This window comes from Pseudomicrostroma glucosiphilum (genome assembly GCF_003144135.1).
Source record: "Pseudomicrostroma glucosiphilum strain MCA 4718 unplaced genomic scaffold BCV69scaffold_7, whole genome shotgun sequence".
Lineage (NCBI taxonomy): Eukaryota > Fungi > Basidiomycota > Exobasidiomycetes > Microstromatales > Microstromataceae > Microstroma > Microstroma glucosiphilum.
The window spans coordinates 133,504-156,689 of NW_020289919.1; the positions used below are offsets into that span (position 1 = coordinate 133,504).

General features: G+C 57.2%; 7 protein-coding genes across 7 annotated transcripts in view; 4 read left to right on the forward strand and 3 right to left on the reverse strand.

Annotated features, from left to right (window-relative positions):
- The first annotated feature begins 363 nt into the window (after positions 1-363).
- Positions 364-7,434, forward strand: BCV69DRAFT_282784 (putative glutamate synthase). Its single transcript, XM_025492471.1, has one exon. The coding sequence runs from the start codon at positions 793-795 to the stop codon at positions 7,300-7,302; it is 6,510 nt and encodes a 2,169-aa protein (XP_025347735.1). The 5' UTR covers positions 364-792; the 3' UTR covers positions 7,303-7,434.
- Positions 7,435-7,507: 73 nt separating this feature from the next.
- Positions 7,508-11,570, reverse strand: BCV69DRAFT_282785 (hypothetical protein). The gene has a single exon (XM_025492472.1). It carries the CDS (start codon positions 11,457-11,459, stop codon positions 7,632-7,634), a length of 3,828 nt encoding a protein of 1,275 aa, XP_025347736.1. The 5' UTR covers positions 11,460-11,570; the 3' UTR covers positions 7,508-7,631.
- A 73-nt stretch (positions 11,571-11,643) lies between these two features.
- Positions 11,644-13,906, forward strand: BCV69DRAFT_282786 (hypothetical protein). The gene has a single exon (XM_025492473.1). It carries the CDS (start codon positions 11,736-11,738, stop codon positions 13,698-13,700), a length of 1,965 nt encoding a protein of 654 aa, XP_025347737.1. The 5' UTR covers positions 11,644-11,735; the 3' UTR covers positions 13,701-13,906.
- On the reverse strand, positions 13,697-16,437 carry BCV69DRAFT_282787 (hypothetical protein). The gene is made up of 2 exons (XM_025492474.1): positions 16,042-16,437; positions 13,697-15,960 (listed from the first exon to the last, which is right to left on the reverse strand). The coding sequence occupies exons 1-2, from the start codon at positions 16,387-16,389 to the stop codon at positions 13,852-13,854; spliced, it is 2,457 nt and encodes an 818-aa protein (XP_025347738.1). The 5' UTR covers positions 16,390-16,437; the 3' UTR covers positions 13,697-13,851.
- Positions 16,438-16,686: 249 nt separating this feature from the next.
- On the forward strand, positions 16,687-17,579 carry BCV69DRAFT_270149 (nucleoside diphosphate kinase). Its single transcript, XM_025490914.1, has 4 exons — positions 16,687-16,733; positions 16,853-16,911; positions 17,008-17,126; positions 17,235-17,579. Exons 1-4 carry the CDS (start codon positions 16,718-16,720, stop codon positions 17,497-17,499), a joined length of 459 nt encoding a protein of 152 aa, XP_025347739.1. The 5' UTR covers positions 16,687-16,717; the 3' UTR covers positions 17,500-17,579.
- On the reverse strand, positions 17,350-19,957 carry BCV69DRAFT_282789 (WD40 repeat-like protein). Its single transcript, XM_025492475.1, has 2 exons — positions 18,612-19,957; positions 17,350-18,542 (listed from the first exon to the last, which is right to left on the reverse strand). Exons 1-2 carry the CDS (start codon positions 19,908-19,910, stop codon positions 17,652-17,654), a joined length of 2,190 nt encoding a protein of 729 aa, XP_025347740.1. The 5' UTR covers positions 19,911-19,957; the 3' UTR covers positions 17,350-17,651.
- Positions 19,958-20,234: 277 nt separating this feature from the next.
- The window catches only part of BCV69DRAFT_290299 (mitochondrial carrier), a 3,615-nt gene continuing 663 nt past the window's right edge, over positions 20,235-23,186 (forward strand). The window contains exons 1-2 of the mRNA XM_025493709.1: positions 20,235-21,661; positions 21,732-23,124. Coding sequence (XP_025347741.1) covers positions 20,476-21,661; positions 21,732-23,124 — 2,579 coding nt within the window. The 5' untranslated portion in view covers positions 20,235-20,475. The remainder of the gene's footprint in view (positions 21,662-21,731; positions 23,125-23,186) is intronic.

Genomic DNA, 23,186 nt, shown 5'->3' on the forward strand with positions numbered 1-23,186 from the left:
AAGGCCGGGCACGAGATCAGCGGAGAACAGGCACAAAGAGGCCGCCTCTCGTTCCCGAGGCCTGGCGCCAGAGGACATGCTGAGGTAGACTCCCCGCGGGGCAGACCTCAGCATCTGGCGAGTGTGTTACCTGTGCGTCTTTTTCTTTTTTCTTTCCTTGTCTCTTCCTTCCTGGCAGCTCTTCACTGGGCGCAGTGCCTGTGCGGATGGATGACTCGCCTGCCCCGCCCGGCAGACGAGGCAGGGCGGGGCTGCACTTGCGAGGCAGCACAGACTGACTGTTCCTGAGCCGCCTGGCGCTGACTTGATTAACAATTGGGTGCAAGAGCCGGCTGCCCGCTCGCTGTAGCCCTTTTTTACCCAGGGAAGTCTAATCCCTTACCCTTTCTTCCTCTCCCTTGTCCATACCGTCCAATCCTTCTCCTGTGACAAAGACGGACCATCGCCACTTCCGCCTTCCTACCGATCCCTTTCACCCGCTACGGTCCACCAACCACCTTGTACGCGAGGAATATTAGAGCGACGCTGAGCGCCTGCCTCCCGTCACCTCACCATCCTTGCCACAAACCCGCTTCGCAGCATCGCGTCTAGCCACCACTTCGACAGCCTCAGAACGGCCATTTTTCTTCCTACACAAATTTCCCTTTACGTAGATTGTATAGTGGGATCTCTCTTATACATTTGTTCCCGGTATCGAATATACCTCTCAAGGGGCGACGTTATCACCCCATAGACGAGACCTTTCTTCCGCTTTAGACTTTATCACCACTTCACTACCTGCTACTTCGCAACATGGCTCGCAACCGCACGCGCGCCCCTCGCGTGATGGAGAAGGAGGCATGGCAACTGCCCCCCGTTGAGGAGCATCAGGAAGCCACCACATCCGCAGACGTCTGGACCAGCGGATACGATGCCGTTGAGCGAGACGAGACCACTTGGGCTGGATCTCTTCCCGCAGCCCAGGGTCTGTACGACCCAGAGAACGAAAAGGACTCTTGTGGTGTCGGTTTCATGTGCCAAATCAAGGGAAAGCCTTCGCACAAGATCGTATCGGACGCTAAGGCGCTTCTGTGCAACATGACTCATCGTGGAGCTGTTGGTGCCGATGCTCGAGACGGAGATGGTGCTGGTGTCATGACGGGAATGCCAGATGCCTTCTTCAGGCGAGAAGTTGAGCGAGACATTGGCTGCACACTGCCCGAGCAGGGTCAGTACGCCGTGGGAAACCTTTTCTTCAACCCCAAGGACGAGGGTGTGAGGCGCAAGCAGATTGAGACATTTGAGAAGCTCGCTGGTGACCTTCACCTTCGTGTGCTCGGGTGGCGTGAGGTTCCCGTTGACAACACTATCCTGGGCCCTGCTTCTCTCTCCAAGGAGCCCTGCATCCTGCAGCCTTTCGTCGTTCTCACCGAGCACTACGGCACGTCGTCTACAAGCTGCGAGAGCCCCGACAAGACTTTCAACTCTCAGTACTTTGGCCGTCAGCTCTACGTGCTGCGCAAGTTCTCCACACACTCCATTGGTCTGCAGAACTGGTTCTACATCTGCTCCCTCTCCCCTAGCAACATCGTCTACAAGGGTCAGCTCTCCCCTCGTCAGGTCTACGACTATTACCACGACCTGAACAACGCCCACTACGGCTCCCACTTTGCCCTTGTCCACTCCCGATTCTCTACCAACACCTTCCCCTCATGGGACCGTGCCCAGCCCATGCGATGGGCTGCACACAACGGTGAGATCAATTCGATCCGTGGTAACAAGAACTGGATGCGGGCTCGTGAGGGCCAGCTCAAGTCTGAGACTTTCGGTGACGAGCTCGAGATGCTCTACCCCATCATCGAGAACGGCGGCTCCGACTCGGCTGCTTTCGACAACGTGCTTGAGCTGCTCGTGGTCAACAACGTCATCACCCTGCCCCAGGCCGTCATGATGATGGTGCCCGAGGCTTGGCAAGGAAACGAGCACGAGATGGAGCCTGCCAAGGTTGCCTTCTACCAGTGGGCTGCCTGTCTTATGGAGCCTTGGGACGGACCAGCTCTCTTCACATTCTCTGACGGCCGGTACTGTGGTGCCAACCTGGACCGAAACGGTCTACGACCTTGCCGATACTGCATCACCGATGACGACATCATGGTCTGCGCTTCCGAGACTGGTGCTGTCACCATTGCTCCCGAGCGTGTTCTCGCCAAGGGCCGTCTGCAGCCCGGAAAGATGCTGCTGGTAGACACTGTCGAGGGCCGAGTCGTCGACGACCGTGAGCTCAAGCTCTCCACTGCCAAGAAGGCTGACTTTGCCGCTTGGCTCGAGTCGCACGTGATGAGTCTGCCAGACATTGTCAGTGCGGTCAGCCGACGCGGTGTGGATATCGCGCCCAAGCTCAACGATGAGAAGCTCAGCACGGACGCACGTCTCCTTGCTGCCGGTTACACTGCCGAGCAAATTTCCCTCTTGATGCTGCCCATGGTGGCTGACGGTAAGGAGGCTCTCGGATCGATGGGTAACGACGGTCCTTTCGCCTGCATGGCCAATGCCCCTCGTCTCATGTACGACTACTTCCGACAGCTCTTCGCTCAGGTCACCAACCCTCCTATCGACCCTATCCGAGAGGCCGTTGTCATGTCGCTCTTCCAGTACGTCGGACCAGAGGGCAACATTCTCGAGCTGCGCCCCGACCAGTGCCACCGTCTCTTCCTGGAGTCGCCTTTCCTGGACATTCGTCAGATGAATGCCATCAAGAACCTGGACAAGGCCGCAGGTGGCTGGTCCACCAAGACCGTCGACATCACCTTTGCCAAGTCCGAGAGCATCGACGGCTACGAGAGGGCCCTCGACCGAATCTGCTCCGAGGCTTCTCAGGCTATCCGGGACGGCTACAAGGTCCTGGTTTTGTCTGACCGCAACGTCGGACCCGACCGTGTGTCGATCAACTCTCTCGTTGCTTGCGGTGGCGTTCACCACCATCTCATTCGCAACAAGGAGCGTTCGAAGCTGGCTCTCATGGTCGAGACTGCTGAGGCACGTGATATCCACCACTTCTGTGTCCTGGTCGGATACGGTGCTGATGCCATCTGCCCATGGCTCGCCATCGAGGCCATCTACAAGGTTGGCCGTGAGGGTCTGCTGAAGACTGAAATGAGCGATGCGGACCTGGTCAAGAACTACAAGAAGTCCGTTGACGGCGGTATCCTCAAGACGATGTCCAAGATGGGTATCTCTACTCTGCAGTCTTACAAGGGTGCTCAGATTTTCGAGGCACTCGGACTGGACTCGTCGGTTGTCGACCGATGCTTCGCCGGTACCGCTTCGCGCATTGCTGGATCCACCTTTGACCTGCTTGCCCTTGACGCACTGGAGTTCCACGAGCGTGGTTACCCCACTCGAGACACCATCTCCGTACCTGGTCTCCCCGAGTCTGGCGAGTACCACTGGCGCGATGGTGGCGAGGCCCACGTCAACGATCCCGTGTCGATTGCCAACCTGCAGGACGCTGCTCGTGAGAAGAACCAGTCTGCTTGGGACGCCTACTCTAAGTCTGCCACCAACTCTGTCAAGGGCACCTGCTTGCGAGGTCTGCTCGACTTCCGCTTCGAGGAAGTCCGACCTATCCCCGTCGACCAGGTCGAGCCATGGACGGAGATTGTTCAGCGATTTGCCACTGGTGCTATGTCCTACGGAAGTATCTCCATGGAGGCTCACTCTGCTCTGGCCATCGCTATGAACCGTCTTGGTGCCAAGTCCAACACTGGTGAGGGAGGAGAAGATGCGGAACGATCCATCCCCTTGCCCAACGGTGACTCGCTGCGATCTAAGATCAAGCAGATTGCCTCTGGTCGATTCGGTGTCACATCCAACTACCTGGCCGACGCTGACCAGCTGCAGATCAAGATGGCCCAAGGTGCCAAGCCTGGAGAGGGTGGAGAGCTGCCTGGTCACAAGGTGTCTCCCTCGATTGCCAAGACGCGTCACTCCACTGCCGGTGTCGGTCTGATCAGCCCTCCTCCCCATTTGGATATCTTCTCCATCGAGGACCTGAAGCAGCTGATTTACGACCTCAAGTGCGCCAACCCGCGCGCCACCGTCTCCGTCAAGCTCGTCTCCGAAGTCGGAGTCGGAGTTGTCGCAGCGGGTGTCGCTAAGGCCAAGGCGGACCATATCGTCATCTCCGGACACGATGGTGGTACAGGTGCGGCACGATGGTCTTCTATCAAGTATGCTGGTGGACCTTGGGAGCTCGGACTTGCTGAGGCTCATCAGTCACTTGTCATCAACGACTTGCGCGGGCGAGTCACCGTGCAGACGGACGGACAGCTGCGGACGGGACGCGACGTAGCCATTGCCTGCCTTCTAGGAGCTGAAGAATTTGGGTTCGCTACGACTGCTCTCATCGCTATGGGCTGTATAGTCATGCGCAAGTGTCATCTCAACACCTGTCCGGTAGGTGTGGCTACTCAGGATCCGGTCCTCAGGTCCAAATTTGCAGGAGAGCCCGAGCATGTCATCAACTTCTTCTGGTACCTTTGCGAGGAATTGCGAGGCATCATGGCTCGCTTGGGTATTCGTACTATCAACGAGATGGTCGGCCGATCAGATCTTCTGAAGCCCGACACCAAGTCGGCTCTCACCCCCAAGCTGGCCTGCTTGGACTTGGCACCTCTGCTCAAGCCTGCTTATAAGATGCGACCAGGTGCTGCCACCTACCGTGTGCGAGCTCAGGACCACAGGCTGTACGTTCGACTGGACAACAAGTTCATTGACGAGGCTGAGCCTGCTCTGACTGAAGGTCTGCCTGTCCACATCGAGTGCGACGTCGTCAACACCGACCGTGCCCTGGGTACCACCCTCTCCTACCGAGTCTCCAAGCTCTACGGTGAGGAAGGATTACCTCGCGACACCATTCATATTAACGCCAAGGGATCGGCTGGTCAGTCTTGCGGAGCTTTCCTTGCACCCGGTGTCACCATCGAGCTGGAAGGTGACGCGAACGACTACGTCGGAAAGGGAATGTCTGGTGGTCGTCTCATCGTCTACCCGCCCAAGAGCTCCTCCTTCAAGGCCGAGGAGAATATTATTGTCGGTAACGCCTGTCTGTACGGTGCCACCTCGGGTAACGCTTACTTCCGTGGTATCGCCGCTGAGCGTTTCGCCATTCGAAACTCCGGTGCCCACACCGTCGTTGAGGGTGTAGGAGACCACGGCTGTGAGTACATGACTGGTGGTCGTGCCGTCATCTTGGGTCCTACTGGTCGCAATTTCGCTGCTGGTATGTCTGGTGGTATCGCCTATGTCCTGGACATGAACCGAGACTTCAGGACCAAGTGCAACCAAGAGTCCGTCGAGCTAGGACCTGTCCGTGACCCTCACGAGATTGCCGAGTTGCGCAACCTCATCGAGAACCACCGACACTACACTGCCTCGACCGTGGCAGACCACGTCATTCACGACTTCCACCACCTCCTGCCTCGCTTCGTCCGTGTCATGCCCATTGACTACAAGCGAGTCCTCGAGGAGGAGGCTGCCAAGGCTGCTGCCGAGAAGAAGCGCTCTAGCCATGTCGACTTGCTTGGCACCCTCTCTCGTCACGGATCTCAGGTCGACGTCACTCTTGGAGATGACAAGGCTTCCGATGTCGATGTCGGCTCCGGAAACGTCAAGGAGAAGTCTGAGCCAGCCGTTGTTGACCTCGAGGACTCCATGGTCGACGAGGACACTGCTCGTGTTCGTGTAGGCAAGCTGGACAAGACACGCGGCTTCATCAAGTACAAGCGACTTGCGGAGCACTACCGAACCCCAGCCAAGCGAGTCAAGGACTTCAAGGAGCTCTCGACTCGTCTGACCAACAACGAGCTCAAGCAGCAGACTGCTCGGTGCATGGACTGTGGTGTTCCCTTCTGTCAGTCAGACACAGGATGCCCCATCTCCAACGTCATTCCCAAGTGGAACGACCTGGTCTTCAAGGGTCAGTGGCAGGACGCTCTCAACAAGCTGCTCCTTACCAACAACTTCCCCGAGTTCACTGGTCGAGTCTGCCCCGCTCCTTGTGAGAGTGCTTGTGTGCTGGGTATCATTGAGTCACCCGTCGGCATCAAGTCCATTGAATGCGCCATCATCGATAAGGGATGGGAGATGGGCTGGATGGTTCCTCGACCACCCAAGACCCGCACTGGCAAGACCGTCGCCGTCATTGGTTCCGGTCCCGCTGGTCTCTCGGCAGCTGACCAGCTCAACCGTGCTGGTCACTCCGTGACTGTCTACGAGCGAGCTGACAAGGTCGGTGGTCTGCTCTACTACGGTATCCCCAACATGAAGCTCGACAAGGGCGTCGTTGCCCGCCGAGTCAAGCTCATGGAGGACGAAGGTGTCACTTTCTGCACTGGCGTTGAGATCGGCAAGGACATCGATGCTGGAGATCTCAAGGAGCAGAACGACGCAGTCCTCTTCGCCACTGGAGCTACCTGGCCCCGTGACCTGAAGCTCCCCGGCCGAGAGGCTGAAGGAGTGGCCTTTGCCATGAGCTACCTCACCTCTGCCACCAAGTGTGTCGACAAGGGACTCACCGATGAGGCCATCAACGAGCACATGGCTGGCCTGAACCCTGCCGGCAAGCACATTGTCGTCATCGGTGGTGGTGACACAGGAAATGACTGTATCGGTACCTCTGTGCGAATGGGCGCCGTCTCGGTGACCAACCTGGAGCTGCTGCCTCAGCCACCCGAGACCCGTGCTCGCGACAACCCATGGCCTCAGTTTGCCCGAATCTTCCGAACTGACTACGGTCACACCGAGGTGACCGACCGCTTCGGCAAGGACCCTCGTCGCTACTGCACCACTACCAAGGAGTTTGTCAAGAACGAGGAGGGCAAGCTCGTTGCGCTCAAGATCGCTCAGGTCGACTGGCAGAAGGACGCCTCTGGCAAGTGGAACATGGCCCTTGTGCCTGGCTCAGAGGAGGAGATCCCCTGTGACATCTGCCTGCTTGCCATGGGTTTCCTCGGACCTGAGGACCATGCTTCGCAGAGCCTTGGACTCGAGAGGGACGGCCGCAGCAACATCAAGGCCGACTGGGAGGGACCCAAGTCTTTCCAGACGTCTGTGGAGAAGGTGTGGTCCAGCGGTGACTGCCGTCGTGGTCAGTCTCTCGTGGTGCATGCCATCAACGAAGGAAGGAGGGCCGCTGCCGCCCTCGACTTGCACCTCCAGGGCAACACCAGGCTCGCCTGGGCCGGTGGTATCGCTCAGCGCAGCTGGACGGCCCACAAGACGTACGCCCAGGGCAAGAAGGCCATTGCTGCCCCTGCGGCTTAATCTGGCGCGGTAGCTTCTCATTTTCCTTTTACATTCTTTGTCCCGTCTTGCGCCTCTATCTTCTTTTGTCTCGTCTTCGTGTCTCGTTCTCCTGTTACTTTCCTTTGTGCCAAGAATCAATTCTGAACGAAATGATGAGCAACTGGCTGAGTGAAAAGTGCAAAAAGGATCGGTTCTCGTGGGGCTCATAACATGAGACAAAACGGAGTGGCATCAGATTGGTATTAGCTTGGACAGCACTCTCCAGGGGCATGATGGGATACAAGATAGACAAGCCTGGTTGCGCATCACCATACCCGCTTCTGACCTCCCTCTCTCCTTCCTCGACATCAAGGATGTACAAACGTCAATATCTCCTCTGCAAACCTATTCAACAGATTTCTCAAATCTCTCCTGCGCATATTAAGTTCTCCATCCGCTAGCGCCTCATCAATCGTATGTCTCCCATCCAAGTAAGGTGTGAGCCTCCTAAATGCATCAGAAACATCGTCTTTGCCTTCGAGCATGGCGTGGATCCAGGCACTCTCCTCTCGACTGGCACGATTTGGCACAGAGATTAGAGAAGGGGTAAAGTCATAGGAGGGCTCGGGGAACTCTTCTTCGAAGTTCTGGTTGAGGTAAGGGTTTTGGGATAGATCGGAATCGCCGTCGGAGTCGTCATCGTCGTCAGCCGAGCCGTCTGAAGAGAAGGATGTGCCTCTGCGCCCTCCTCTATCCGAAAGACCGGGGTGAAGATCGAAGGTGGCATGCTTAGAGCGCACAGACTCATGGACAGAGTTGTGTAGCCCGGCCGTCTCACGAACTTGCGGGGTGTCTGGGTCAGTACCAAGCGATGGAGACGCTTGAGCTGCTGCTGCTGCCGCCTGCACCTCTGACTCCTCTTCACCGACATTGCTCAGCCTGCGAGCTTCCTCTGCAGCAGGCACTAGCCCGACTTCCTCTTCATCCTCAACCTTGACCTCCTCACCATCGATCCATACCTCTTCCTGATCGCCGAAACCCCTCACCCTCATCCTCGCTCTGGAAGGGCTGCGAGATAGGCGTCGCTGGGCAGCCATATGAGCTGGTAGGGCAGACCCACTGGCGGACGATTCGCCTCGAGGTCGACCTCGGCCTATACCGACACCACCTCCAGAGGCGGCGAACTGGTGACTCTCGGTCCTAGGCGATGAATGATGACTTGCTTCGCCACTTCCTACAGAGTTAGCCGTCCCGCCCCTGACCATGCTCAGTGCTCGTCGCCTGTGTTGCTCCGCTAGAAAGGATGCTGCCCTATCTCGAGTGAAACTGTTGACGGGTTGCAGGACAGCTCCGCTGCCGGAGCTGTTGTCTTTTGCGTGAGTCACCACCTCGAGACCTGTAGGGAGATTGGAGCTAGGACTCCTCGAGCGCTGTACTGGTCGTCGCTCAAACTCCAGAGCAGTCTCAGTACCACCCTGACCTCGGCGATAGCTGCCTTCCGGGGTATACACGCCTGAACCTCCTGCAGCTGAAGTCAGTCGACCAAGTGCGCTAATCCTACCTAGTGGCAGGGGATTGCGCGATCTTGAGCGTGACGAAGATGACGAAACCCGAGAGGCAGCGTTCTTGGAGGCCAGAGGGTCGTCTTTCGAGGTTCCTCTTGACCGGTCTCGCGCCTCGGCAGACCTCGACCTCGGACGTGGTGCTCTGCCTCGGTCGCCTTCCTCAATTGGCGCTCCTACAGAGGTCGTCTGGAAACCTGAGCCTCCGGGGGCTGATTGAGGTACCAAGGGCACCAGCTCACCCTCACGGCGGCTGGGGTCTGGCCCCTTCTTGAGTGCTCTCCTCTCTCGCCTCCACTCCTTGAGTTCCTCGCGTCGATGCAGTGCCTCATCTCGCAACGCTCTCTGCTCTTCCCACATCTGCCTCGCCTTGCGCTTGACAGCTTCACTAGCGATGAGGCGGAAGCGGAGGTGCTGCTGGATGATGATCTCGTGGCGCAAGAGCCAGATCAGAACATCAAAGGCGTTTTGACGCCTTGTTGGATCTTTCTGAGGCTCCTGGCTGGACGATGCCGCATTCGAAGAACCTGAGTGTACGCTCAGCCAGTGGTTGTAGAAAGGCTGAAAGGATGAGCCAAGGGCAGCAAGGAGACGTGGTAGCGGTTGTTGCTGTGGAAAGCGCAAAGCGAAGCTTGTGGAGAAGCGGGAGATGCTTGCGAGGTCGACAAGAGGACTGAGGCCATATGTATTTTGTATCATGGGCACGTCAATGACCCGAGCTTGCTTGTAGTAGACCAGATGCCTCGCCATTGGGTATACGTCCTCTTCCAGATCCCAGCCCAGAAGCGCTGCAAGTTCGTTGAAGGTGAGAAGACCCGACACAGTTGGCTTGAGGAGGGCGGTGAATCTCTTCGCCCAGATCTCTATTCCTGCATCTGCCAGACCAACCTCCTCTAGCTCGTCCAAGGACGACTCATCGTCAGTCGACAACTCAACGACTTGGCCTCCAAGCGAGCGATACCTCTTGATCTTGGGCACGTCCTCGTCTTCGGGGTCCGAGAGCAGGAGTAGGGTCTTCCATGGGAAGAGAGGCGGTCCACTAGCCTTGGTCCACTCATCTAGCGCGGCACCTGTACCTCTCACTAGCTCTCCTGCGCCTCTGCCGCCTTCTTGCTCCGCTCTCATCTCAGCATTGACAGCGTCGATGCTAGGACCCAGCTCCATGATGCTTTTCACCATTCTTGCAGGGTCCACAAGGAGAGGCGGCAGCTGCAAATGAACGTCGAGCTCATTGACGGTGACAAAGGGGGTTCGATGAGGAGATGGGCGCGAGAGGCAGCGGTATAAATTTCGGAAGCAGCGAGCCATGGACGAAGTCAGGAGTATCCGATTGAGGTGCAGAGCATAGGATGGTCCGGAACCCGAATTACCTTCGACTTCCCCCCATAGCTTGAAGAGGACATCGGCTTCTTCAGAGACGTACGAACATCTCTGCTCTTCAGCCCAGAGTGCTGCTGTCATCTTAAAGCAGACATTGTCGTACCAGAAGCCAAGCCATGTCGTGAGATCCAATGACGGAGCAGCGTACGACGGGTCTGGTGATTGTAGCACGAGGATAAGGTGAAACAGTGTCACTTCGGGAGTTGCTGAAGATCCAGTCGATGCCGACGGAGGCGCACTTGCGGCTCCCAAATCAGAGGACTGCTGAGCGCTTCTTCCTTGCCTACCCCTCTCATCCTGGTCGTCAGGAGAGTCGGTATTTTGGGTATTCCGAGACTTCGACGGTATACGGACAGGATGGCCCACGAAGGTGAGATCATCGACGGTGAAGTCAAAGCGACGATTGCAGAGGTCCCTATCCGGAGCGAGGAATTCGGCCAAGTCTTCTACAGGAAAGCCAAGATATGTAGAGAATGCTTTTGCATTCCGAGCTCGCCTGCTGGGCGAATGCTCCTTGATGGACTTCCGAGGGTCCCGAAGCTGCTGTTGGTCCGTCGCTGTGAGCGTCAAACCCCTTCTTCTGGCCCTTCCAGCGCTTTCACCCGCCTGCGAATGACGCTCTGGGGAGTACTCGACTGTGGGATCTCTGAGCGAGGATGACATACGAGCTACAGACGGACTCCGCGCACGCCGTTGACTGGAGACCCGGCTGGAAGAGGCCGGATTGCGTGAGGAGTACCTGAGTGACGAGGAAGGATCAATGTCCCGTCTTGAGCGCCGCCCGACAGAAGCCGCAGGCCCGGTGCGAGAGGTGCTCAATGCCTCGGATGCGCTCTCGTTGTCTGTGAGCTCGCTTGCTTCGGTGATACTTCGCTGGTCAGAGTCGCTGCCGCTAGCAGACTCATGATCAGAGGAGCCAAAGGATCCATCGTCGCTACTGGTGCCCTGATCGCTCAAGCTGGAGGCTTCGCTATCTTCACCTTGCTCTTCCCACTGGGCCCAATTGTGCTGTTCGTCTGCGCCTATGCTGAAGCCGTCAGTGGCCGTGGATCCTCTGCCATATGCGCTCTGAGAAGCCTCGCCAGCCCATTCAGCCTGTTGTCCAGCATAGTATTGTACTTTGGAAAGTCGACGCAGGGGGCGCGGCTTGCGTGGATACCGGAAGACGACCTGAGGCGCCCGCGAGGAAGTGGACGTGACGAGGAGAACGGCGACCAGGGACGAGGTGTTGAGGTCCGAGGTGTTCCCAGCCATCGGCGGCGCTCCTCAAGCAGTACTGTAGTCCTCCTGTGCGGCACAGACGAGGCGAGGGACGAGTACGAGGCCGCTACCTTGGATCCAGGAAGATGTGAATGGAGATATCAGTGGACCCTACGCAGGCGGAAAGGGGAACATGGGCCCCAATCTCGCCTCGCCTCGGCAACCAGGCGCGCATCTTCCTCCCTCGACGTCCTCTACTCTCACCACCACCACCACCCATCACCATCACCAACACCACCTCTGGCCTCACGCTGGTAGTCGACGACGAACATGGCCACTGCTTCTGGCAAAGATGTGCGAGATATCCTCAATCTCCCACAGAGGCAGCACAACGATCCCTCGTCATCCACACAGGCCACCGCATCCACCTCCCGACCTCCTACCGGGCCTCCTACTCAGAAGACCAAGTCCAAGCCGAAGATTGATGGAATCACGCGTGAGCTCCACGCTCTGCTAGGCGACAATGCTCCCAGTCTCGCCGTCGCCCACACCGAGGCAAGGGCAATGCTCGGGCAGGATGGAGCTGGTGGAGCAGCTCGCGGCTTCCGGCCCAAGTTCAAGAGAAAGGAGAAGAAGGCGACGGGGTGGCAGTGGAAGCCATTCAAGAATCCTGCAAGGCCAGACGACCTTGTCCTCTATCACTGGGTCCCCGCCAAGGAAGGGGAGTCGAGCAAGACGACCACTGATCCTCAGTCGGCAGAGAAGGACTACTCCCATGCCGTTTTCAACACGTCTTCGGGGGTGTACACTTACTCAAGCGACGAGTACTCTCAGCATCTGCGCGACGACGATTGGACGAGGGAAGAGACCGACTACCTCATTGAGCTCTGTACAATGTACGATCTCCGCTTCGTCATCATTGCCGACCGATGGGATTTCCCAGCTACGGCTCACAAGCATCGCACAATGGAAGACCTCAAGGCCAGGTACTATGCCATTTGTCGTCGACTGATCAGGAGCCGGATTTCGGTAGAGGACATGGAGAGCCGGACAAGATTGCTGCAGACGTACGCTTTTGACAAGAACGCCGAAGTGGAGAGGAAGCAGGCATTGGCCCGTCTGTTTACCAGGACACCTGCTCAGCTAGCCGAAGAGGAGGCCCTGTACGTGGAAGCCAGGCGACTGGAGCAACAAGAGGCCAAGTTCTCCGCAGACCGAGAGGACCTACTAAAGCTCTTGGGAGGCTGGGAGAGAGTACCAGACGTCTCTGCTGGTCTCATTGCTGAAGCAGGCGCAGGTATCGCACCGGGCGCTCCCATCATCCCTGGAACTCCAGGTGCGGCGGCAGAGGATGCGGCCAACCAAGACGGCCGAAGGAAAAAGCGTCGCCTCGATGGCTCGGTGGTGGAAGAGGACACTGCTGCGGCTAGCGCCTCGCTTGCAACAAAGATTGGTCTCACCACACAGCAGCGAGCCGAGCTGAGGCAGGGTCGCTTTGATGAGCAGCACTGCATTACTCGCTTCGACCCCGAGTCCGTTCCCCTTGGACGACCTCCCTATCCTTTCCTCGTTGGGACACCCTCAACCTCCCCTCCCCTCGCCCCCTCGACCAACAATCCCACCTCGTCGCACGGAGTCTACCTGCGCTCCACTCGTCTCCTGGCACCAAGACAGACGCAGTACAATCGCACAATGCAGACCCTCGCCGAGCTCAATCCTCCCATCGGTCCTCGTCTTGTCTTTCCTACTCGCCAGAATTGCGAAAAATGGGAAGGATTGCTGGGTGCAGTCACTAGTGGGTTGGAGATGAAGAAGCAGACGGATAGGGTGGAGAGCGAGTTGAGGATTGCCAAGAATCGACTGGCGAGCTTGACTGGAGGAGGAGCTGGAGTTGGCGGTAGCGGTGGCGGTGCAGCTGTCGGTGCAGGGAAGGAGGGCTCGGCAGTCCCCTCGAACGCCGCTGCCGCTGCTGCTTCTGCAGCTAGATCCGCCAGGGGCAGTACAGTCGCCAGGACCAGTCGCTCTAGTCGCTCTCACACTCCCGCAGTAGGATTGGGAAATGCTGCCTCTCCTACTCCTACACCTACTTCTATGGATGTGGTAGATCAATCCATGGATCAGAGCAGGACTGGCGAAGAGAGTTTCCTTGATGCGAGGAGCGATACTGGTGCTGGAGCTGGTGCTGGCGCTGGAGTAGAAGGAGATGGTAAACCCGAGAAAGAGGGAGAGGGAGAGGGTGGAGCAGCTGGTCAGACTGGGGGAGATAGTATGGATGCAGATCTCGATGACGAGTAGAGAGGCGCAATTGATATAGTAGTAGTGGTGGTGGTGGTGGTGGATCTGATTTGTGTAATAGTACAGAATACATGCATGCAGCATTTAAAGCAATGGACGGACCTCATCTCATCTACTGCCTCTCGTCACTTCCGCTTCCTCTCGTACTAGTCTAGAGTACGCTCCCTTTCTCCATTTGCCCACCACCCTCTACTTCTTCCACATCCACATCCACATCCTCTGCCTCTGCTTCATCCACCTCATTCATCCCCTTTAGCTCAACCCTGCCCGGCCTTACACCCAATCGAGCATAGATGGTCGACATCTTCTTCTCTCCCGAGCTGATTAGCAGCCGCTTTGGAGCCGTCTGCTCTCCTCCAGCCCGCCCTATCCGTCGCTTCGAGGATGATGATGAGGAAGGCGAAGGGGAGATTACCGTCCCTTCTGCATCGAGAGTCTGTGCCGTGGTGTTAGCCTTGCCCATCGCCTGATTCCTGTGCCGGAGAGCAATCTCCTCGTTGCGTCTAGCATCCTCCAATGTGAGCCCCCGCACAAGGGTAATGACCGTGCCTGCTTTACGCTCCTGATTGAGCTTGCTATCCCGCCCGATCCGCGAGGTGCGGCCGGCGAGGTGGGCGTACTGAACCGGGTCGCGTACCGCCTCCATACCGAGGATAAAGACATGGCTGAGGTGAGGGATGTCTAGTCCTCGACCAGAAGTGGATTGGATGACGGAGACTCTCGGACTGGCCTCGGCTTCCTCTGCAGATGGTGCTGACTTTTGCAGTTCCGCGAGGGGCACGACGGGCATACCGAGCTGATTGAGGTGAGTGACTGTAGACCGGAGTGACCACTGAGGAGGAATGAAGACCAGTGCTTTGGTCACACCCTCGAGTGCGAACGTGTACGCTAGAGACTCGAGCATCGTCGTGTCCACTTCAGATGGAGGCAGCTGGAAGGATCTGACGATGTTCTGCTCCTGCAGCTCATGAGCTCGAGCTGCAACTTCCTCCCTCTCGCCCGCCTCTTCCTGCTCGTCTCGCCGTCCAGCTTTCGAAGTTTCGGAAGGTGGTTGCAGCGAGCGTCTGATCCGCTTTTGGGACAGGTTTCTCATCGCGGGCAGCAGACCCAGACCGTCTGGGCCCTGTTGTGTCCGTGTGGGTGGCAGCCCTTCATCCACTATGACGCAGACGTGATTCAGCTCGACAGGCATCGCTTTACCAGCCGACGCAGAAGAGTCAATATCCACCTGGTCCGCTTTCGAGCGCAGCCCTGTCATGCCTGACATACCCGTGAGATCGATCCACCGGCCCGTGACGCCTTGATCTCTGCCCCTACTTGGCCGTCGCCCAAAGGTGAGCTCATCCTGCTCCTGCTCCTTGATGCCAATACGTACCCAGCCCGTCTTGGCGCCCAAGAAGTGTCGCAGTACAGCGTTCGTTGTTGCCGAGCAGGCGACAACTTGGAGCGGCCTCTCGTAGCGCTTCAAGATCTTGGGCGGAGTCAGCCAGCCTTGCCCCTTTGCATGAAGTCGCTCATTGGCCAGATGTTGCGTCCGGCGATACCTCTCCGGAGGTCGAATCTCGTCACCCCTCTTTCCAGCAGATGGCTCAAGACCGGCAGAGGGGACCACTTGGCCTCCTGAGAAGGTACCGCGGATCTTCATGACTTCGTTGAGGAAGGTCAGGCCTGGCGGAGGGTGGACCATGTTGTTCCACACCATCTTGGCCGAAGGAAACCGTCCGGGTAGATCCAGCAAGGAGTCAGCTTCATCCAGGACCAAAGTCTGCAAGGTCTGCAGACCCAGGATGTTCGAGCCTTGCGGTTGGGAGAGGATCTCTAGCGCCCGCCGAGGAGTAGCGATGAGGATGTGAGGCGGGCGGTCGATGAGCTTGTTAACTTGCTGGTCGGGAGTCAGTTGCTGATCGCCTCTCACGACGACTTGTATCACTGAGTCGAGAGAAGTTGCGCTAGTGCTTGGTAGTAGCATCTTGGCCCAAGCGAGGTACTGCTGGGCGAGCTCATTGGTAGGCACAACGATCAGACTGGCAGTACCAGTGGTGGATCTGGTTTCCGTCTCCTTGCTGAAGGTGACTCGAGGCTTTGCCATGAGTGCGAGCAGAAGGCCAAAAGACTTGCCAGAGCCAGTGTGAGCTCGAAGGAGCACGTCATTCCGAGCTAGTACGGCTGGGATCATCCTTGACTGAGCGGCTGTTGGGCTTGTGATGAACGGATATGTCTCGATGAGCTGATGCGAGAGTCCAGTGGAGAGTCCGAGAGCCTAAGAAAGTCCGAAGCGAAGCAGCCGTTGTTAGCATCCCCTCGACAGCTGTCTATACCGCCCATGCTATTGTCCACTCACCTCGAACTTCGCTGCTATTTCAGCAGCCGTCTGACCATGCAATCCTTCTGCGTCTTCGGTGTCCTTTGCTTTCGCCTTCCCTTTGCTGGTCACCGGATCGGGGTGTGTGTATACCACATCTGCTTCCTGGGAGCGACTGCTTAGGGTAGCATAAGACCTGAAGCGGGAAATGGGCGTCTGCTTGTACAGAGCGGCAGGAAGGTTGTGAGGGAGCCAAGGCGCGGCTAGAGCAACGGGACTCCCGCCAGCTGTGTGAAGGAGAGAAGGCAATGCTGGTATGGCATCGAGACGATGGCCTCGCCTCCAGTTTGCCCAGGCTCTACCTGTCCCTCTGACCACGAGTCTCATTCCGAAGGGCTAGCGAAGATGATGATGGCAATGGCACCTCGGGTCTGGTATCCGCCTGCCTGTTCCACTTCTTCCAGCCTGATCCAAAAATCTGTCTGTGCCCGTCTGGCCACTTCCGTGTGGCGTGGAGCTTCTCTCTGTGCCCGCGCAACGCCTCTCACCGGATCGGAAGGAAGACAGGGGAAGGTGGGCAGCAGAGGCGGGGCGGGCGATGTGCTGGGAAGAACGTTGGGTGGCCTTGCCTTTTTTCCGCCTCTGCAAGTAACACTCTACCTCACACCAACATCACATCTAACCAACCCCATCACCCAACACAACTCTATTCACAATGGCCACCGAGCAGAGTGAGTCTCTCCTGCTATCCCTCAGTGGACTACTTACTTCGATGGTGCAGCGATGTTGCTGTGCAGCTACTGACACCCTGAACTGTCGTTCCGCACATTCCTCCCCCCCCCCCTCGCAGCCTTCATCATGATCAAGCCTGACGGCGTTCAGCGTCAGCTCGTCGGAGAGATCATCGGCGTGAGTAGCCCAGGCTGGCGCAAGTTACTCTTAAGGTTGTCCACTCGACCTCTTATTCTGACATTCTTCCTCCCCCGCCCCATTCCTCTGATTCAGCGATTCGAGCGCCGAGGATACTCCCTCGTCGGTATGAAGATGGTCCACGCTTCCAAGGAGCACATCGAGAAGCACTACGAGGACCTCGCCGGCAAGCCCTTCTACCCCGGTCTTTGCAAGTAAGTTCAAAGTGAAACAGGAATGGCGTGAGCGACTTGTTGAGTGGAGGCAGATGCTGACGCCGCTTCCTTGCCCTCGCTCCTCGCCCTTGCTTCCCTCTCTCTCAGCTACATGTCCTCCGGCCCCGTCGTTGCCATGATCTGGCAAGGAAAGGACGTCGTCAAGCAGGGTCGAGCCCTCCTTGGTGCCACCAACCCCTTGGCCTCTGCTCCCGGTACCATCCGTGGTGACTTTGCCATTGACGTTGGACGCAACATCTGCCACGGTTCCGACGCCGTGGACTCGGCAAAGAAGGAGATTGCCCTCTGGTTCGGTGCTCAGGACGGTGCCATCTCTTACAAGAGGGCCATCGACCAGTGGATCTACGAGTAAACTTGTTCGACTGCATCCTGTTGGTCTTTGAGTGTCACTCTTGCGTAGAAGCTTCTTGGAATAACATACATTTGTCCGAGGCAGAGCAGAATGGGCAGTGATATTGCGAGATGGGGTTTCTGCTACATCGCTCCCTCATACGCTGCGCCTCTTCAAGCCGCCTCTCCGTCGCTCCCCTCCCTCGGCCTACCCCACAGCACACACCTTCCGCTAGCACTCCCACCCATGACCCTCTCTCCAATCTGACTCCCCACACCTCCCGCAGGATGGAAGACGCATACGGCAGGTACTGCACTCTGCCACTCCTCATCGTATAGTCCACGCAGGTATTTCCCTTCTGCAGAGTACAAGTCAATACTTCGTCTCATGTTACCAATGGTAAAGTGATTTGCTGAAGTGGAGGTTGGAGTAGGTGCCCATCGCACACGGAAGAGGGTGAGCCATTTACCCGTTTGGTTGTTGTGAGGGATTACGAGTGGGGAAGCGAGGAGGTCCGTAGGTCGGGATTGAGCGCTGCTAGTAGCACCCTTCCGACCGTTGCCTTTGGAGGAGGAGGTGGAGGTCCCCTTGAGGTCTTCTACCTCTTCGCCTTCTTCCTTCTTGAAGTAGCGCATAAGCCCACCCTTCTTAGGTGTAGCATTACTCTTGGTAGAGCTAGTCGATGCTCGACCCTTCTTGGCGACAGTACCAGCACCGGCAGTAGCGCCCGAAACAACGTCGACGTCGAGCCATTCCTTGTCCATCTCCCACACCTTGACAACATCATCATAGCTCACTGCTGCTAATTTACTACCATCAGGACTGAAATCGACACTGGTGCTTGCCTGCTTGCTCTTCTTCCAACCTAGCTGGGCTCCTCCTTCAAGCACGTCTTGCTGGAGAAGAGAGAGCGTGTCTGGGTCTACATGCTTGTAGGTTGTTGGGATGAAGGAGGTCTGAGGGAGAGTTGAGAGACGACGAGTGTCAAAGAGGTGGATGGACTGGTCGAGGGAGGCCACGGAGAGGACGTGTGGGGACATTGGGTTGATGGACAGGCCACCGATCTAAGGGGAGGTAAGATAATGGGCTGTGTCAGCATAAGATACGCTGTGCTGTAGTATGCTGCTGCTCACCTTCTTTTCGCATAGCTGCCACCGCTGCCAATTGGAACCACCACCTCCTCCGCTCCCTCCATTGCTTCTCTTTGAGCGAGCACTCCCTGCACCTGGGCCAGGTGGAGCTCCAGGCTCTCTCAGATCGATGCGAACCACGCCTCCACGATGGTCACCACACCAGATGACATCTCCTCCGGCTGTAGCTCCTCCATCACCTTCCCGCTGGAAGTCAAAGACGCTCAATAGCGCTCCATCCCCTCCATCGTCGTCGTCTTCGGTGGAGAAGGAGAAGACTTGCTCCGATACACCCTTCTCCAGGTCAATCTTGCGCAGTGTCGAGTTGTATGAGGAAGAGAAGAGCTTGGTGGGATTGTGTGGTGGGACCTTGAGGCAGGAGATGGGCGAGGAGTCGTCGGGTATCCGGAGTGTGTAAGCGATTCCATCATCGCCTGTGACCTGATCTAGGTCCTCTTTGGACTCGGCGGTCTCGTCATCATCGCCTCCACTGGTGTGGGCCTTCTTAGCAAATGGCTCCCAAACGCCGATATGACCTTCTTTGTCTCCTGTGAAGAGCAGCTCGCGCTGCACGGAAGGATGCCAAGCTGCTGTGTAGAGACGCTTGGGAGTGACTTTCTTCGCGGCAAGGAGGTCCATCTTGTCAATCTCTTCTTGCAGCTCCTGAAGGGCGCGATCCGTGTCCACTTCATCTGTCTCGTCCCCCAGCCCTCCTCTCGCGGAGCTCTTCAAGCTAGCCTTTGACTTCTTCTCCTCTTCCTCTTCATCTTCCCGAGCAATGACTGCTTGTAGAGCTCCGATCAGTGCCTCTTCTTTCTTCTTGGCCTCTTCATCCTCACCCAGCAGGGCAAGCAACTTGTGTTCTTGATGCAGAAGCTTCTTGCTCTGAGCTCGCTTAAACTCCATTTCCTTCTTCTCTGCTTCGATTCTTTTGTTCTCCTCCTCCATGCCTGCCGGAAGTTTTCCTCTGAGCCTAGCAGAGGTCCTTGCGGGGCGAAGGTCTGGCCCTCCATTGGCAGCTTCGGCCTTGAGTCTCTTCTTTCGATCCTCTGCAGCTCGTATCCTCTGTTCGCTGAGTCGCTTCTTCTTCCTCTCTTCGACATCAGCTGCGCTCCTCTTTCTCTTGGTGCCCTCTGGGTCGACTAGTGCGGATCCGCCAGTGGAGAGTTCGAGAGAGGCGAGGAGGGCGGCATTCTCGGCTCGCTGCTTCCTGATTGTCTCTTCATACTCGTCTCCAGACTCGAAGTTGACCTCGTCGTCTTCGAGTGGAGAAGCAGTGCCGGAGTCTTGCGGGCTGCTCATGACTGAGGGCTGTGGCTGTACTCAGAGGGGGATGGTGCACTTCGACGAGTCGAGCAAGAGTCGCGTCAATTCCCCGCATGAGCCACCTTCCTTTCTTACGGAATGGAATGGGCGTGTCTCGCTTCCCGCGTTGCCTGAGGCGGTGGTGCTTCCGTTCCGTCAGGCCGCCCCGATAGGCCGCTCCGATGTGAGGTTCATTTGCAATGCGCCCGCGCTGGACCTCCGTCGGCCGATGGCTGGCTGCAGTGTGCTGCTTGGCGGTGCGTAGTCTGCGAAGAGACAGAAGCAACGAGGCAGGCAGGCGGGGGGACACACGCACACCCACAGGACCATCACCTTCTCCTTCATCACAGCCTCATCATAAGATTACAGGCACAACATCCTCTAAATACGACGATCATTGGCCTCTCCTCACCACGCTTGCTCGCACACGCGCAACACTTCGACTCTTGGTACCCCCCTTTGGCTCACCGCCTCGCCCCGACTGCAGTCGAACGTGCCCACCCTCCTCTTCTCCACCACAGCGTGACAGCTGAGAGTCGCTGCCACGGCTCACACAGCAGCAATGGCCACTTCCAGCGCCAGCGCAGCCCCTTCATCATCAGAAGCATCACAAGCACGCCCACCGCTGCCTAGCGATGGTCAGGCAGCTCAACCGCCCTTGTCGGACCCCTCGCTCCAGAACTTGAAGAGAACGCGGACACTGTACAACACCTTTCTCTCCCCCTCGGGCTCCACCTCCTTCTTCACCGGCTCTTGGTTCGAGAGCAGACCAATCAGAAATGATTCTTCCTCCAGCAGCAAGTCGTCCCTTTTCCACCCCTCGTCATCTTCGTCGTCATCTACCTCCTCGGACTCCGACTCTGCCGAGAGCTCATACAAGAATTTCCCCAGGAGATCCACCTACGAGCAATATCGTTCTCAGGAGCCTCCACAGGCTCGTCTGATACGACTTCGAGGTCTCTTTGATGTCCTGATGGACAACCAGAGGGACGCTTTGGCCGACGGAAGAGCAAAGGAGGCATGGACTGCCACAGCGAGGAGCGCCAGATACGGAGCAGGAGGCAGTCTCGCAAGAGGCACCTGGGCAGCAAAGGAGGCTGCAGACAAGGAACGGACACGCAATCGCAATTTGAGCGAAAAGGAGCGGCGACTGGATGCAGACAAGACTGATCCAGCCCTGGCAACGACTACGACGACTGCTTCGCCAGAAGCAGTCAAGGAGCCAGCAGTGCCCTCCCCGCCTTCACAAGGTTATGCCAAGGAGCTGCTAGCTCAATGTCGACAATGTAGACAGGAGCTAGAGGAAGAGAGAGAGAAGAGAAGACGGAAACATTCTGATCGCGACTCTGAAGAATCTTCTTCATCAGGTTTCTGGAGCAACATCTGGGGCAGTTCTTCATCCCAATCAGAAGCGGTGCTACAAGAACATTCCGGAGACGCCAATGCGCTGCTGTCACTCTGGTACTCAATGGTTGGCCCTCCCGCCGGTCAAGAGGATCAGCGTCCTCTCGAAGCAGACTACGATGGCGAGTCCGGCTACACTGGCTCTCAAGTCTGGGGTCTCAGCTCGGTCAAGGGTAGCTCGAGAGACCGGGAGCGGCAAAGCTCGCGGAGAGAGGAGGCACAAGCAAAGTCTCCCAACAGCGAGACTGAGAAAGAAGAAGAATTAGATGAAGACGGCCACTATGCCCGTGCGCTCATGATCGAATGGGAGGGTTTCTTGAAATATGCCGAGACCAAGGAGCGAGGTGAGTTGTGGTGGGCTTTGAGGCCGCATAGCCTGTCCAGCTGCTGACTTTCCTCTATTCCGCTTTGCAGAACTCTACAAGATCTTCTGCGAGCTAGATCGCAACGGAGATATGCGCTTAGATGCTGCCGAAGTGCGGCAGTCACTCAATAGAGCGGGCATCGACCTTCCTCCTGCTTCACTCGAGGACTTCATCGCCTCTCTCTCCAGCTCCACACGTACATCCAACCCGCACGAGCATTGGACCTTGCCGGACACGCAGAATGCCTACATTTCTTGGCCCGAGTTCAGAGACTATCTCTTGCTCCTCCCGAGGCGCACAACGGTGACAGAGATCTTCCGCTTCTACCAGGTGCGGAAGGCTTATGGCCTCTTTGGAGTGGGCGGCGTCTTCTCAGACTTTGGCAACAATTGGGGCAAGACGCATAGGCACGGAGCCACGACTGTCACATCCGATGGCGACGTGAGCCTGGCTGGAGAGGAGAAGAAGAGGAGCGAGACTGGCAGCAAGTCTGCCTCTTCCGAAGAGAGAAGGACTGGTAGCGGCTCGATATCAGACTCGAAGGTGTCCTCAGACGACAAGAGCAAAGATGCCGGCTCTTCCTCGGCTCATGATGGTGCTGATGGTCATCACGGTGACGAAGAAGAAGAGGAGGAGGACAATGACATGATTCACTCGGATGTTGCGCTCAAGTTCCTTCTGGCAGGAGGTATTGCGGGAGCAATCTCCCGAACGGCAACCGCGCCCTTTGACCGACTGAAGGTCTATCTCATCACCGCGTCTAGGTCAGAAGATACAGCCACAGCGGGGGCTCTCAAGTCTGTCAAGCAGGGTCAGACTGTAGCTGCCAAGGACGCGACCAAAGTGGCTGCTAAAGGAATGGGCGTTATCGGGTCCGCCGTGACGACGCTGTATCGTGAAGGTGGTGGTCTGAAGGCGTTCTGGCTGGGCAATGGCTTGAACTGCATCAAGATCTTCCCCGAGTCGGCCATCAAGTTCCTGTCCTACGAAATGTCCAAGAGGGCCTTTGCCAAGTACGTCGATGGCGTTTCCGACTCTCGAGACATCAGCGGGACATCGCGCTTCATCTCGGGAGGAATCGGAGGTATCAGTTCACAGCTGGCCATCTACCCGGTTGAGACGTTGAAGACGCGTTTGATGTCCTCGCAAGGATCCAAGGCTCCCATCAGTCCCAAGACTGGCCAGAGGATGGTCGGGGAGGAGCTTCTCAAGGCCACCGCTCGCGACATGTGGAAGGCTGGGCCCTGGAAGACGTACTACCGAGGTCTGACACTTGGGCTGGTGGGCGTCTTCCCTTATTCGGCAATCGATATGAGCACGTTTGAAGGTATCAAGCTTGCTTACATTAGCTGGTCTGGCAAGGAGGAGCCGGGTACATTGGCCCTGCTGGCCTTTGGAAGTATCAGTGGAAGCATTGGAGCTACCACCGTCTACCCTCTCAAGTGAGTACGATGCCTGCGTCCATCCAAGACGTAGGGAGATTCCCCTCACTAACCTTTGCCTC

What these genes read in the sequence shown, in the direction of transcription:
- BCV69DRAFT_282784 (XM_025492471.1), top strand. Translation starts at nt 793, where the DNA reads ATGGCTCGCAACCGCACGCGCGCCCCTCGCGTGATGGAGAAGGAGGCA.
- BCV69DRAFT_270149 (XM_025490914.1), top strand. An exon ending in TCGTCGGAGAGATCATCGGC is followed by an intron (nt 16,912 to 17,007) that starts GTGAGTAGCCCA and finishes CCTCTGATTCAG; the next exon opens with CGATTCGAGCGCCGAGGATA. An exon ending in TTCTACCCCGGTCTTTGCAA is followed by an intron (nt 17,127 to 17,234) that starts GTAAGTTCAAAG and finishes CCTCTCTCTCAG; the next exon opens with CTACATGTCCTCCGGCCCCG.
- BCV69DRAFT_282789 (XM_025492475.1), bottom strand. Translation starts at nt 19,910, where the DNA reads ATGAGCAGCCCGCAAGACTCCGGCACTGCTTCTCCACTCGAAGACGAC. An exon ending in GGCAGCTATGCGAAAAGAAG is followed by an intron (nt 18,543 to 18,611) that starts GTGAGCAGCAGC and finishes ACCTCCCCTTAG; the next exon opens with ATCGGTGGCCTGTCCATCAA.
- BCV69DRAFT_282786 (XM_025492473.1), top strand. Translation starts at nt 11,736, where the DNA reads ATGGCCACTGCTTCTGGCAAAGATGTGCGAGATATCCTCAATCTCCCA.
- BCV69DRAFT_282787 (XM_025492474.1), bottom strand. Translation starts at nt 16,389, where the DNA reads ATGAGACTCGTGGTCAGAGGGACAGGTAGAGCCTGGGCAAACTGGAGG. An exon ending in AAATAGCAGCGAAGTTCGAG is followed by an intron (nt 15,961 to 16,041) that starts GTGAGTGGACAA and finishes GGACTTTCTTAG; the next exon opens with GCTCTCGGACTCTCCACTGG.
- BCV69DRAFT_282785 (XM_025492472.1), bottom strand. Translation starts at nt 11,459, where the DNA reads ATGGCTGGGAACACCTCGGACCTCAACACCTCGTCCCTGGTCGCCGTT.